General features: G+C 42.1%; 1 protein-coding gene across 1 annotated transcript in view; it reads left to right on the forward strand.

Moving 5' to 3' along the window:
• Positions 1 to 964: 964 nt before the first annotated feature.
• LOC103803116 (tenascin-like) overlaps positions 965 to 14,193 on the forward strand; it is a gene marked incomplete at its 5' end in the record, with an annotated part of 37,306 nt that continues 24,077 nt past the window's right edge. Inside the window, 4 exons of the mRNA XM_009075653.1 lie at positions 965 to 1,150; positions 2,100 to 2,189; positions 2,883 to 3,146; positions 12,009 to 12,281. Of these exons, the coding sequence (XP_009073901.1) occupies positions 965 to 1,150; positions 2,100 to 2,189; positions 2,883 to 3,146; positions 12,009 to 12,281 (813 nt within the window). The remainder of the gene's footprint in view (positions 1,151 to 2,099; positions 2,190 to 2,882; positions 3,147 to 12,008; positions 12,282 to 14,193) is intronic.

Below are 14,193 nucleotides of genomic sequence, written 5' to 3' on the forward strand. Positions count from 1 at the left end.
TAGTGGCTCAACAAAATATTTAGACACTCCCCCAAGAACCCACATGTATTTTGAAATTGGGAATTAGCTAATTGTCTCTTATACCCTAAATCTCTACCTCAAGAAATAAATGCCTTGGGGTTATTAGTCTATATGCTGAGCTAAATATCTTCATGGTTCCTATTCCATCTAAGACCTTATTTCTATTTGCCTAATTACTTTCACAGCTGAGAACTGGTTTTATTTTTCCTTATAATTACTTTTGCAGCTGAGAACTGGTTTTATTTTTCCTTTATCAGTTCTGTAAATGTTTCCTGTTGTAATTTCATAAATTTGCTTTGCTCCTCAGTGAGCCTGGGAATGCTTTTTTTGGGTCCTTTAGCATGTTATCAAAGTTTGATGCATTAAGGGAGCTGAGAATTGTCTCCCTTTTCATCCTTAAATACAGTTGTTCATTCAGAGCAGGATATGAGCTACTATAGGTGTGAAAAATGAAATCCCATTGAGTTTCTACATAATATTCACCTACTGTTTGGAGACTCAGAGTTCCTTTCAGCCATGAATGCAAGATATTTACTGAACAGAAATTCTAGAGATGGTCAATTCTTTTTTCTGATCAGCATTTTTCCTTTGGAAAGCTGAGGTGTTTATAAAGGGAAATAGCATATTCATCCAAATATTTTTTTTTTTCCACAAGCCTAATTTGTATAAAAAAACCAGTAATTGTTTAAATTGAAACTGTTACTTTTGCCTCAGGAAATAAAAGTTTAGTTTCTTGAACTGATGTTTCCTCCAAAGCTGGTAAACTCTCCATTTCATACTAAAAGAAATCAATTTGCTGTAGTTAAGAACAATTTGGTTTCATCTGAGAGGAAACTTAACTGCAGTTTTATGAGTCATTTCACCTTCTTAAAAGCACCGTTATGAGCCTGCTGTCGTAAGAGAACTATTCCTATGTATTTATTTATTGCTTGCTTGATTCCAGACTTGGATGCTCCAAGAAACCTGAAACGAGTGTCCCAGACAGACAACAGCATCACTCTGGAGTGGAAGAACAGCCATGCCAATGTTGATAACTATCGAATTAAGTTTGCTCCTATCTCTGGTGGGGACCATGTGGAGATCACAGTGCCAAAGGGCAACCAAGGAACAACCAGAGCTACACTTACAGGTAGAGGAATGGAGAGATTGTTGTTAATGCTGTGTCACAGCCACCACCCTAGAGCACAGTAGCATAGTGAAAAAATACCCTTTGGGTCACTATGCATAAGAGGTACAAGTAGAGGTTGCACATTGCAGATTAGATATTGGGAAGAAATTCTTCCCTGTGAGGGTGGTGAGGCTCTGGCACAGGTTGCCCAGAGAAGCTGTGGCTGCCCCAACCCTGGGAGTGTTCCAGGTCAGGTTGGATGGGGCTTGGAGCAACCTGGGCTGGTGGAAGGTGTCTCTGCCCATGGCAGGGGGTGGAATGAGATGATCCTTAAGGTCCTTTCCACCCAAACTATTCTGGGATTCTATGATTTTAAGTACACTCAATAAAATTCAAATCCATGTGCTATGTATTTACACACCTGCAGATGGGGAACAGCCAACAGAAAATATGAAGCCCTCTGACTTTCATGTGCATCTCTGAACCCCATCAGTCTGTTCCCTCCATTCTAGGCAGCTGCACATCTTTGTGGAGATGGCTGTATATGTTCAAAAGGCATTTGTATGTGCAGGGATGGTATTTGTTGATGCCAGTCTGCAACTTCTCTGTGCAACTCCAGGTTACCTTACCAGCCTGCAAGGCTAGACAGTGCTCCTTCCTCCTTATCTACCCACTTTTCATTGGCAAAAAGGTCTATAGTGCAAGCTCTTGAAAGCAGAAGCTATCTCTGATTATGCATTTGCAGTGTCCAAAATATAATCTCAGTCCACCACAATCTTAATTCTGTGGGATGCACTTGGAATAAAGATTTAGTAAGATCAGGTCAGCTGGAGGGTCAACTGAAACATGGATTCCCTGCATACCCAGGAAAGCATTTATCTTACCTTGCATACATTCACTCTTATTTAAAGAAAGGTTTCTAGGTGCATTCCATGGACAGGAACTCATACTTCTACTCCTCATCTCTTAGGTTTGAGGCCTGGAACTGAATATGGCATTGGTGTGACAGCAGTGAGAAATGACAGGGAAAGTGCTCCTGCTACCATTAATGCTGGCACTGGTGAGTAACCTGATCTCCCTCTGTGCTCCAGGGGAAGCAGCAAGTCAGAAGGAGCCACTCTGATGTTTCTTTCATTTCCAAGTAATACTAAGAAATATTTGTGAAAGTTCTTGATTTCTGTTTGCTACCTATGGGACATTTCCCTTCATGGGAAAGATCTTTCCCCCAGAGATCTTGGCCTCTGAATCTGGCTTCTTTTTCCTGTATGAGGATCTCATAATGTTTTGGGAGTTTCATCGCTCCTCAATGGTCATTATTCTTACACTGATCACTATGACCATCCTCTAATTGTGAGGGGTTTTGGCAGGAGTCATAGCTATGCCCAGAAGGTTGATGTGACAGAGTGCAGCCTCAGTGGTTGCAGTAGTCCTGCCTGGCCTTCAAACCCTGGATTTTTCCCACAATATTCCCCTTTTCCCAGGTAAATTCTCTGAAGACTTTACCTCTCCTTCATACAATACCTGCTGAAGTGAGTGTCAGTGGGGGAAATGTGTTCTAGTGTGGTTTGTCTTTAAAGAGAATTTCATCATTCTCTACCTATATCAAACAACAGCTTCAAAAGGTCCTAAAGGTGGATAAGCCCTTGAGGTGTGACCAGACACCCAGTGCAGATGTTACTCTGTCTACAGGAGCCTGAAAACCTGGCCCAGGGTAGTTCAGAGACATCTCAACTTTGCTTTTTTTAACCTGTAGATCTTGATAACCCCAAGGACTTGGAAGTCAGTGATCCCACTGAAACCACCTTATCCCTGCGCTGGAGAAGACCAGTGGCTAAGTTTGATCGGTATCGCCTCAGTCACGTTAGTCCTTCTGGAAAGAAGAATGAAGTGGAGATCCCTGTGGACAGTACCTCATTTATCCTGAGAGGGCTGGATGCAGGGACAGAATACACCATCAGTCTGGTGGCAGAGAAGGGCAGACACAAAAGCAAACCCACAACTGTCAAGGGTTCCACTGGTGAGTAAGAACTTTTGAGGAGTGCTGTGCATCAGGTCACTGGGCAAGGACTAGCCCAAGTACAGCCTCACCTGATTTTGTTAGCTATGCCTGGGGAGCTGCCTGCAGACAGACTTAGCTCTGCCTAGCATGAGTCACTGAGGGATAGTTTTGTATTTCATTACCTACTGTGTTTACCTCGATGTTCTCAATGACTTCTTGCTTATCCTTTGAGAGGCCTCCCAAAGAACATGGCTGTTGGTCCTGCATGAAAGGGAGAGTTCATTCTTTGTTTTAAACTAGGCAGGGGTTTTTCTGTGCTTTGTGTCTTATAACTTGGTTTGTTTTCTACAGCCAATAACTAAGAGGAAGAGCAACCAGAACGTGTTTAGCACTGCTTGTTCCTGCCTAATGAATTCTCTTCACAGGATGCCTCCACCCATGATTCTTCTCATGGATCTGGTGTTGCCCTTTTTCAGTTTTCTTATCCAAAAGTGGGAAAGACTATCACCCCAAATCTGGTCTCAATCAGTGTTTCCTTTGGATGCCATGACTTACATTTGCCTACAAATAAGGGCTCCATTTCTGCCATCTCCATTTGTACAAACCACTCCAATTGACCAACAGCAGTGAACTTCTTGAACAAGGTTTTATTCTTTGTGAAACACTTTGACCTAAAGTTTGTTGTATATAGAATTACATCCATCCTGGATCTTTATGTGCCTTCAGGCTAAATCCTGTGAGGCAAAGCCTTAACTGGTTTAAGTGAGCACAGAAAGTAAAATCAGAAATGGCTGATTTCAGTTGTTGTCCTTAAAGATATCAAGGTGTTTATCCTTTTCTCCACATCTATGAGGTAAACACATGACAGAAGCTGTGGATTTTACAAATTAATAACTCTACAGATTAACTGGGTTCATATTCCCTGGTAGTGTTCATGCCAGCACAGACTCTGAATGCTTTATAGGGACAGGAATCCAGGACAGCAGAGGGTTATATGGTATGGTGTAAACTACAGGGAACCATCAGGACTGAATTAGTTGTTTTGTGCCTAGATCAGATCTGTGTCAAGTGCAGGGAAAAATTAGGCAGCCTTGAGGCACACACCTACAAAGGGAAGCTGAAGGTTCATGTGTTGGGAGTGAGCAGGCTTTGATTTTCCTCAGGTTATCTGTTTGTCTATCTGTCTGAGGACTGAGGGGTCTCAAAAGAAGTATGAATAGATGGTGAAAGTCAGAATAAACACGCTGTGGAATTTCACAGTTTGGTCTTTCCAGCAAGAGCTTCCAAAGTTTCACAAGTGGCTTCTTTTTTCCTGGATTGGCTTTTTTTTTTTTTCCTTTTCTTTAGAATACCTTCATCTGGCCACTATATTTGTTTTATGTCTTTGCTCAGAGCAGCCAGTAAACAAAGAGTTCTCTGCAGTGAGCTCCTTAGGGCAGCAGTTGATATAACCTGTCCCTGTGACCTTCCTCTTGCGTAGGAATGGGCAAATCCAAACACACTAGTCTGGGGATCAGAAGTGCTCTGGAAGCCTGTGTGGTATAAGACAAGTGGTCTCTTCAGTTTGCTTTTCCATCTACCCTCAAGTCAGTTCTCTTCAGCCATGTTTCCAGTGCTTGGGAGGTCCTGAAGTCCTCAGGCTAAGCCAAACAAACTTGTTGTTTTGCCTTCTCTTGCAGAGCTCTGGGGGGACCTCAGGTCCATTGCACTGCTGGAACAATCAGGGAGAGAGGAATGATTGAAGTGAGAAATGTCAGTAGCACAGCTAGGACTGGGCTAGCTCTTTTTGGTGGGCAGAGGAGCCAGTCCTGCTCTTTGGGGTATCTGTGCCATCCCCACTGAACAGGGGAACCAAGTGACTGCAGACAGACTGAGCTTTTCTTTTCACTTTCCTTTACTTCTGCAGATAGCCAGGTTGTCATCTCCTATTCTTCCCATCCTCTTGGTGGTTCAGTCAGGCATCTGTGCCAACAGGTGTTCAGATTTCCCACACATTAGTTTTATTTACTTGCATAGTGAATTTTATATCACTGAGGGTAAAACTTTTTTCAGCTCCAGAACTGAGGATCTTCTGTTGGAGCCTTCTAACCCCTCACATTCTTCCTGTTAGCTTTTCATGTGTATCAACACTCCACACAGAGGCAACTGAAACATTCAGAGCTCATAAACCTCCAGCAAAGGACATGACATGAAATCTTCCATAGCATGGGCTGGCAACTGTCTGTTGCCTCTGTCTCTTTGTATGGATGAAGTGCAGCTCAAGTGGCAAAGATTTTTTGAACTGCTATCACTGATTCTGCATTCAAGGGATGGTAAAGATTATAAAGAGAAGTTTTCTAAATGCCATTTGGTTTTGCTGAATAGGAAAGACTAAATATTTCACACTGTCACTAGCTTGTTTGTCCTTTTGCAGTTTTATATAGTGTAGCCCCAAGGCAGGCAATGACTCTTGACCCAGTGGATCTTTCTGGCTCTGAGAGTTTTCCTGCTCCAGAGGCATCAGGGATGCAGGAGGATGCATTGAGGGACCTTATGGTCTTGAGGGTAAGAGACTACAACTTTAGTAGTGTTTCATGATATGTGAATACAGGAATCTACAGCAGTTTTGTGGTGGAGTATGAGAAAGTGACAGGAATATACAACAGTTTTGTGGTGGAGTATGAGAAAGTGTCACTGGCAGCTGGGCCCAGTGCAGAGACTTTCCTGCCCAGAGAACCTCTGGATGCTATGATTGACAGTCTCCAAGCTAACACTTCCTACAAAATCAAGGTGTATGGATTGGCTGGAGAATAGCACTCTTCTCCTCTGGAAGCTGTGGCTATCATAGGTACCTTCTTTCTTTTCTTAGTGAAGGTATCACAAAGGTCCCACCCAGCACTGCACTAAGGTTTGGCTCAGAAATCTGAGAAAACAAGACATTTTGCCATTGGAGGGACCTTTCTGATAGCATGTCTTGAGAATGTTACATCAGATTAACAGCCAATCTGTAGGGTGAGCACGTAACCCAGCTCTGAGGAAGCTGAGCAGTCAGACTGAAGCTTTGTTCTTTGCTGCTCTGGTTCTGGAACTCTGCCTGCACAGCACAATGTGGGTCCTGGACAGGATGGATGGTAATACATCAGGCATGAGAGGCCTGGGGAGATAAATGAGTGAACATTAGAGAAATCAAGTGCCAAACTCAAATTCCTTTGCTGAAGGACCCAGATTGTGCAGCAACTGTTGATGAATCGTGGATGTGATACTGTCTTGCCCCTGGAAGTGAGTTTGCACATTGGAGCATGGCTTGGAGAAGTAACTTTTCCACTCTGCTGCCTATTTTTAAGAAGATTGATGCTGTTTACCAGAGGCTTTTCTCTGTGCTGTGCGTCAGTCCCTCTTCCTCTCCTGGCTTCTACTTCCACTGGTCTTAGATTGCACCACCCTTTTTTATACAAACTCAAAGGAACATGAGGAAGAATGATTAGGTGAGCCAGTTCGATGGGAAATTGCAGTACTGACCACTGGGAAACTAAGTTTGCCAGGAAAGATTGTCCATTTCTTCAACTGATTCCTCTGCTGAGAGTACCTGGAATCTGACTTCAATATGAGGCTTTTTTTAGTGGTAACTACTGTGTTGTTTCTGGCTGGTGAGATCCTGCAGTGATTTCTTTATAAAATTCAGAGGTGCACAGGCACTGTAAGCCCAATTTAATCAGCTGCTTGAGAGAGGGGAAAGTTGTTTAGCCAAAGGGGATTGAAAAGAATGCAAATAGGGTATCATGTCTCACAATGTGCTTGTGCTGGTTGGAGACTGTGAAACTGGCTGATACCCCTCTTGGTGAATAATATAAAATCCAAGAGCCAGAAGCAAAAATTAATACAGAATACTGTTTGCTCCATCCTAAGGAACTGGGGAAATGTCCTGGCAGGACATGAGCATCCTTTTTAGTAGAATTGCCAGTGAAGCATTACAGTGGAATTCCTCAAAAGCCTAGCAACAGCACTACAGACATATTTAGGCCATATTCAGCCTGAAGATTTGACTAAGGGAGACTGAGATATTTACTAAGTCAACATGAAGAAATATTCCAGCTTGAGAAAGAGCATATGCTTGTTGTCCACCCAGTTTCCCTTCTACATAGCTTTCAGCTCTTTGGCATCTACTGTTCATTCATCTTGCCACACTGAATCATTCCCTCTGTTGTCATCCACCCACCTAGAGCTCTGTCTCTTCTCCCCATCTATTCCCCTAGTTGCTAAATCAAGTGTTTGAACTCCATTTGTCTTGTTATTCTAGTCTGTTTGTTCTCCAGATTTTTCCATTATCTGTTCAAGTATTTTATCTGCTAAACAAGGAGCACTGATACTCTCTGTGGTATCAGAGTATTTTCCATGTATTCATATCATTTGTATTTTTCTATCTCTTGTTTGTTTGTACACCAAGCCACATATTCCCCTGATACACATGAATTGATTATGAACTACATGTGTGTTGATATCTGTGGTTGAGGAAGATCACTCTTTCTCACCCACAAATTCATTTGTGGAGTCAAGTCAGTCAACCCAAGGTCATGTTCAGAATTGGGTTCAGATCATGTCAGGGGTGATTTAAGGACAGTCCTTACCTAAGTCAAGAATATCAATGATCCCTGTAAATATAAATCACTGCTTGCCTCACAGGCTTCTCTCCTTCCTGGAGATGAGGAGAAAACAATTTTTACATCTGTATTTGTCCTGAGATAGATATTTTCCATATAACATTTCTGCACTTATTTGAAAATATTCCTAATTGATTTTATGCCTCTGAAAGTGTATTTTTTGTTGCGATATGTGTGTGAATTTGGAGACAGATAATGAATCCTGAGTACATATTTGTGCTGATCTGATTGATGGTACTAGATGACTTGCTCTCTCTTAATTGAAGGCAAGTGGAGCATGGAAGTAAGGAAGCCACTGGGGTGTGAAATGATGTGGGTTTCCACTAATGAGGAGATAATTCTGCATGTCAGAAAAATCACCTGCCTGTTGCCTTGCAGCTGTGATCACAAACACATTCCCTGTGACCTCCACAGTACTCAGATTTTCAGAATCTGACTGTGCTACAGGATATATTCACAGACCATTCAGCATGTTCAAGGTTAAGGCTTTTCCCTTTCCATTCCTTTGGATCTCTTTAAAGAAAGATTGCTCAAGTTCTTTCTGTCCTGTTTTTAGATAAGGATGTGTGTCCACCTCCACTTTTTTTTTTCTGTATGGACTAACTCCTCCAAGCCTGTTTTGGATTGGGTAGGATGAGCCTTAACATGCATCTGCTGGGGCTGATTTCTCAGCCTGGATTTGGATATGTTTGCAATGTTTGGCATGAATTCTGGTCATGGTTTGCATCAGAAGTAATGACTAATGGGCTGTAGTAAAGATAAAGGCATGTTTGACAGTCTTAGGGTTCAAATCCTCACTGATGTAAGTTAGCAAAGTTCTTTGGAGGTCACCAAAGAGAACTGATTTACATCAGCTGAGGATGTGGTTGTTTCTCTGCTGGAGACATTTCACTCCTCTCTGTGTTTAATGGTTGTTGCTCTGAATCTGCTAGTTAGTGTGGTTCTGTGAGCACCATGGTGTGCCTGGTGATGATACCTTTGCTTGTGGCCTGGATTCAGTCTCCAAAAAAAAAAAGAAAAAAAAGGAGAACTCTCTTTTGTTTTCTTTGTTGTTAGAGCTCTTCAATGCAAAGCACCCAAACTGTGTTGGAGCAGATATTAACTGTTGGTTGATATATTTGGGGGTTTCTTATCAGGAAATTTTAACTTGCAATTTACTTCTGTTTAGTAATTCTAGTTATAACACCTGGAGAGTCAATCAATGAAACAACATTTAATCCTCTCAGTCCTGCACTTCCAGAGCTCAGTGATTTAACAACCCACAGCACTGATGCTCATGTTCTGCTTTCAGTGCTCATTCACCTGCCCAGCTCAGAAGCCACTGCTGCTCTTCATGGCCTTACTATAACCCCCAGGACTTCCAGTAGTTTTACCCTGTCTTGGGCAGCAGAGGATGAGGTATTTGACCAGTTCTTTATCACTCTGAAAGACTTGTCCAGTTTAAACACAACACAAGAAATAGTTTTGCTGGGAAACCATCGAGAAACAGAAATTACCTATCTCACATCTGGCACAAAATACCAGATTAACCTCCATGGAAGCACTCAAGGTCAGTTCTCTTGGTCCCTGGAAGCCTTAGCTACTACAGGTATTTGCTCCATGGAAGCACTCAAGGTCAGCTCTCTTGGTCTCTGGAAGCCTTAGCTACTACAGGTATTTTCTATGGATTCATTAGCCACATGTTCCTTTTGTGCTTTAAAATACAGAACTTCATTTCCATATGGCTGTTCCTCTCAGTGATGTTAGGCCTTGTGAGTGATGCATTTCCTCTAGGTTGGTTTATTCTTCCTTCTTTTTGCATGGGATAAAATTCTTATGTTATGGAATGAGAGTCTTGAGCAGTGCAGCATGGACAATGCCCCATGCAGCTTTTGAAGGTGATATAGCATCAAATCTCTCTTTTCCAATTGCATGCAAAGAGACATTGATGCATCTGCTATTGACAAAGGCATGTGAGAATAGCAGGATGGATTTGTCTGGACTGTGGTTCAAAGGCAAGAAAGAATGCAAGGAGGATGCAGTTTGTAGCATTGGCATGGAAGTGGTGATGACAGAGGAAAAAAAGATTGTAACACATTGGGAGTTTTCCTTGCCAAACACTTCTACATGGATTTCAGGAGGAATCAGGCCTAGAGCCACAGGGCTGAGAGTAATAATGATCAAAGCACCAGTGTGTAAATTCAGATCTGGAGAACCTACTGGAAACTACGGATGATGCCTGTCCATCACTCAAAACCAAACTCCCAACATGAGACACAGATTATTTCACATCAATTGCAAAGTCAAACCTGTCTCAGCTCTCAATGCTTTGCTCCCTTTTTTTTTTAAGTAAGAACATCACCCCTTGATATTTGTCATGATGTTGTGATTGTTTTGCCATCCGTGGTGGATGCTGTATGGGTGAGGCTTCTGGAGGTCTCCAACAGCTCAATTTGGTGCATGATTTCATATGAGAATCTCTTGGTCCCTGGAGAGCATGAGTGGGTTGTGTGCTTCTGTCTCAAGCATGCATGAGAAACAAGCAGGAGGTAAAGGGACTCTGCATCTTGGAGGAGAATGAAACTGAGCCCTCCAGAGAAATCTGAGCTGCTTTTAACCTGTGATGATTCCTGCATTACTTACTATAATCAAGCTTTTACTTAAAAGATTTCACCTTACTGTAACTTTTGGTTTAGTTTCATTTTCATGTGAAGGAAATGTGTTTGTTTTCTTTGTTTCTCTTGCCACCAACAGATCATTATTTCTGAAACAACCAGTTCCTTTTCTGTCCTGCTTTCTCTTTTTCCAGGTAACAGTGTTATTTTGACAGGATTCATATCTCACCTCAATGAATCTCCTTTTGTTCCTGATAAAGCAAGACAGCTCTGGATTCATGTATTTTTTTGTGTTGTTGAGCTGCATTGTTATTTCATAAACAACCTCTTTCCTTCTAACAGGATGGGAAAAGCTCATCAAAACATTTGTGCTCCCGAGTAGTAGCAATTTACTATATATTAATGAATCTCACTGAAGTTAATTATGATCTATGAGTTCTCAACCTCTGAAAATACAACCCCAGTTGCCTGTGTAAGGCTCTGAGCAGTCATAAATGAACACTATTTTTACAGGGAGAAAGTTTTATGTGAGTAATGTTGCTGAGCCTAATCTTCATTCATTGCAGAGCCCCTTTTAGTTCTGTCATAAAATATTCATAAGGCTTAAAGCTGAAGTTTACAACTGACAAATCTATTTCCCTTCATGCAGTGCCTCTTATCAATTCTTAGTCATGCAGAATGGGATTATTCAGAGACTCTGTTCTTATTCTAATGCTTATGTGTCAACAATGCAAATATGTAAGAAAAGTGCTAGAAAGTCACTGTAGTTCACAGGTCAGTGACAGATAATATAGCAAGATTTTCCAGGTAGAAAAAACAGGCAGTACTTTGCCCATAGGACTGTTAAGATTAAGCTATTTCTTTTGTAACAAAGGATTTTGTATTCTTGCTGAGAAAATGACCTAAGCTTTCAGATTTAACAGCATCAGAATTAGCTCTGATGTTTCCCACCTTCCTTGGGCACCCCTGTGATGGCTTATGAGAATGTGCATTTCTGTGAATACACATTTCAGTTTTGGATTGATATCAGTAAGGCTGAAAAACTAAGTTCCTCTGCCCCCAGGAAGGTTTTGTGGACAGAATAAAGTGATATAAGGAAGAGAAACCCATTAAACTAAAGACATGGAGGCATTTTCCTTTTGTTTATTGCTTTTTTTTTCAAAATACTATGGAAGAATAAATAACATCCTCCATGTGGACACAATTTAAAGCATAAACATTTGAATCTCAGCTAAACTCAGTGTCTTCCTACCCTTGCAGTTACTTCAGAATGGCAACAACTGAGTTGTTAGTGTAGTAAAGTTGTTCTAGTGATACTTACTTGTCTCATAGAGAGTTGTAATTAAGGTTGGCAAAACACTGCAGCAATAAGATGATCTATAAGCTGCTTTCTGTGAACAATCTCTTAGCATTAATGTGGGTGTTCCTTATTAGTACAGTTATTTCCTACTCTTCTGTTTTGCCAAGTCTCTGAAGAGACTTTACTTGTAGTTACCTGGGGCAGCTGAGAGTGTAAATATGTGTGGGGAGGCACTGCTGTGGCACTGATTGATTACAGGTGAAATTCATTAACACAAAGTCATTAAACAGTAGGACATCACCACTACTCTGTAATTTGAGTAACACATTGACTCTCTGTCCTTATTCAGCCAAGGAACCTGAGCTTGGAAAACTATCAGTATCAAAGCCTGGCTGGGATGGTTTCCAGCTCACCTGGACAGCAGCTGATGGGGCCTATGAGAACTTTCTCATTCAGGTGCAGGAGTCTGAGAATCCTGAAGGAACCAGGAATATCACAGTCCCCGGTGGAGAGCGGTCAATGAATGTCACAGGCCTCAAGGCCAACACACCTTATAACATCACACTTCAAGGTGTGATTCGAGGCTACAGGACCAACCCCCTTTCTGTTGAGACCACGACAGGTATCTTTGAGTCACTCCTCCAGGCTCATGGCTCTCTGCAGACAGGGATGGGAGCCAGAGCTACACCGAGTGCTCGGCAAAGCTTGCTCCTTTGGTTGGCTTTGCTTGGGGTGCACTGAACTCATGAGAGCTTGGCTGAACATCTCTGGCATGGAAATGCCTCAGGATGACACTTTCCAACAAGAGCCTCAGTGCCCTCATGCAGCCTGTCCCTTTTAGGAATGCTTTCCCCCACCTCAGAATGGCTTGTTTAGTTCCCTTTCCTCACTTACCTGCTGGTTGACACTAACAGCAAAACTCAGCTGGCTGTTGTACATGCTTGGGAAAGCTCAGGTTGCCTGGCAAAGTCATAAAAATCCTTTCTCTATAGCTCAGATTATCACAGCCTGAGAGTGTGTTTAGTTTATACCCTTCAGAAGCTGCAATGGGCAGAAATTATGCACTTACTTCTGTGTAACTACAAACTCAGGATGGATATAATGTGTCTGCATCTGACTCAAGGGCAAGGACAGACACTTTCTATATGTTTTCATTTAGAAAAGGCCATTAATTAATTTTTACCGAGAGTAGTATCATATATTAAGCCATCTAAGGTTGTCAAACAGTCTGATTGGTTTGAAAAAGCTAAAATGCAAGAGGACCAAATTCAGCAGCACTACCCTGGCATAAAACTGACCTGAAAAAAGAAAGGTCAGCCCTGTGTTATCAGAAGGTTTTGTGAAACCCATCAAGAGCCACAAAGATAATTTTCTTTTCATGTGAAAAGAAACAGTTTAAATGAGAACTTAGCACAAACTTTGGCTGTGGGAGGTAAATATCTACTTACATCTATCCTGCATGGCTCACTAATTCTCCCAGGTGTTAGCCATTGGTATTGAACAGGGTATTAATTCCTTGGCACTAAGGGGGCACCAGTGGCTCTTCCTTCAGATAATTTATTGTAGAAAATATATGCTGCCTTTAGGCTTCCTTACAGCCCTCTGCAACCTCCTGCCATTGTGAGATAGCCAGAGCTGGCTCACATTTGATTTCCCCAAGCACATATCATCCAGCACAGAAGGGGATAAAAGTACATGTAAGAGCTAATCAGAATTGAAACATGAAGCACAGTAGAGCTTGCTTGTTCCAATAGTGCTTTAAGCAGCTTGGCTTAGGCAGAAATGTGTCTGGCATCAGGCTCTTGCCTTGGGCTGTGTCCTGCTGCAGGCTGGAAGTCCTGTGCTTTGAGAGTCCTGAGTGTGTGCTGGAGGCAGATGCCCATTGAAAAGAGATCAGTGTGACTGGTCAAAGGGGCAAACAAGGAAACAGACATCATGGGTGTCCTGCCTGAATATGCAATGTGCTCTCTTCCTATTAACCTAATGAAAACAGCAGAAGATGCCCTGCTGAGGTTTTCCCTTCCCTTTCTGGGTCATTCTCAGCACTCTGCTTTTCAAAATTTTCCCTTCTGGGGACTTTGAATTGTCAGAATTTCCTGAACCTTCCTGTGACACTACAGGGATGTCCACAGAGAGGAAGAAACCCCAAAGTAGCTCTCCCTGGTTTGCATTTTGGCTCCAACTCCAAAATTACAAGCCAGCTTTCTTGGGCTTAAGCTGAAAGGGAAAGGAGAAGAGTAAACAAAACACAACCTTTTCCCTTGGGATGAAGCAATAGCTCTAGTTTTAGCTTCTTCTAAAAGTGGAAGCTTACTTTCCCAAATGCCCTGGGGCATTGCATCTGCTTTCATGCTCAGACCTCAAAGACGTGTGGCTGCTCCTGCAGGTAAATAGCCATAACTTTAGAGCTTATTTTTCTTTTTTTTTTTTTTCCCTCCTTATTTAATATTTAGAGATGCTTTCATTTGATGTCTTCCCCTTAGTCCCTTGTCTGCTTGTAGCAAGCTTTTACTCACCCCCTCTTCTCCAGCAGC

This window comes from Acanthisitta chloris, unplaced genomic scaffold (genome assembly GCF_000695815.1).
Source record: "Acanthisitta chloris isolate BGI_N310 unplaced genomic scaffold, ASM69581v1 scaffold23145, whole genome shotgun sequence".
NCBI classification, from domain to species: Eukaryota; Metazoa; Chordata; class Aves; order Passeriformes; family Acanthisittidae; genus Acanthisitta; species Acanthisitta chloris.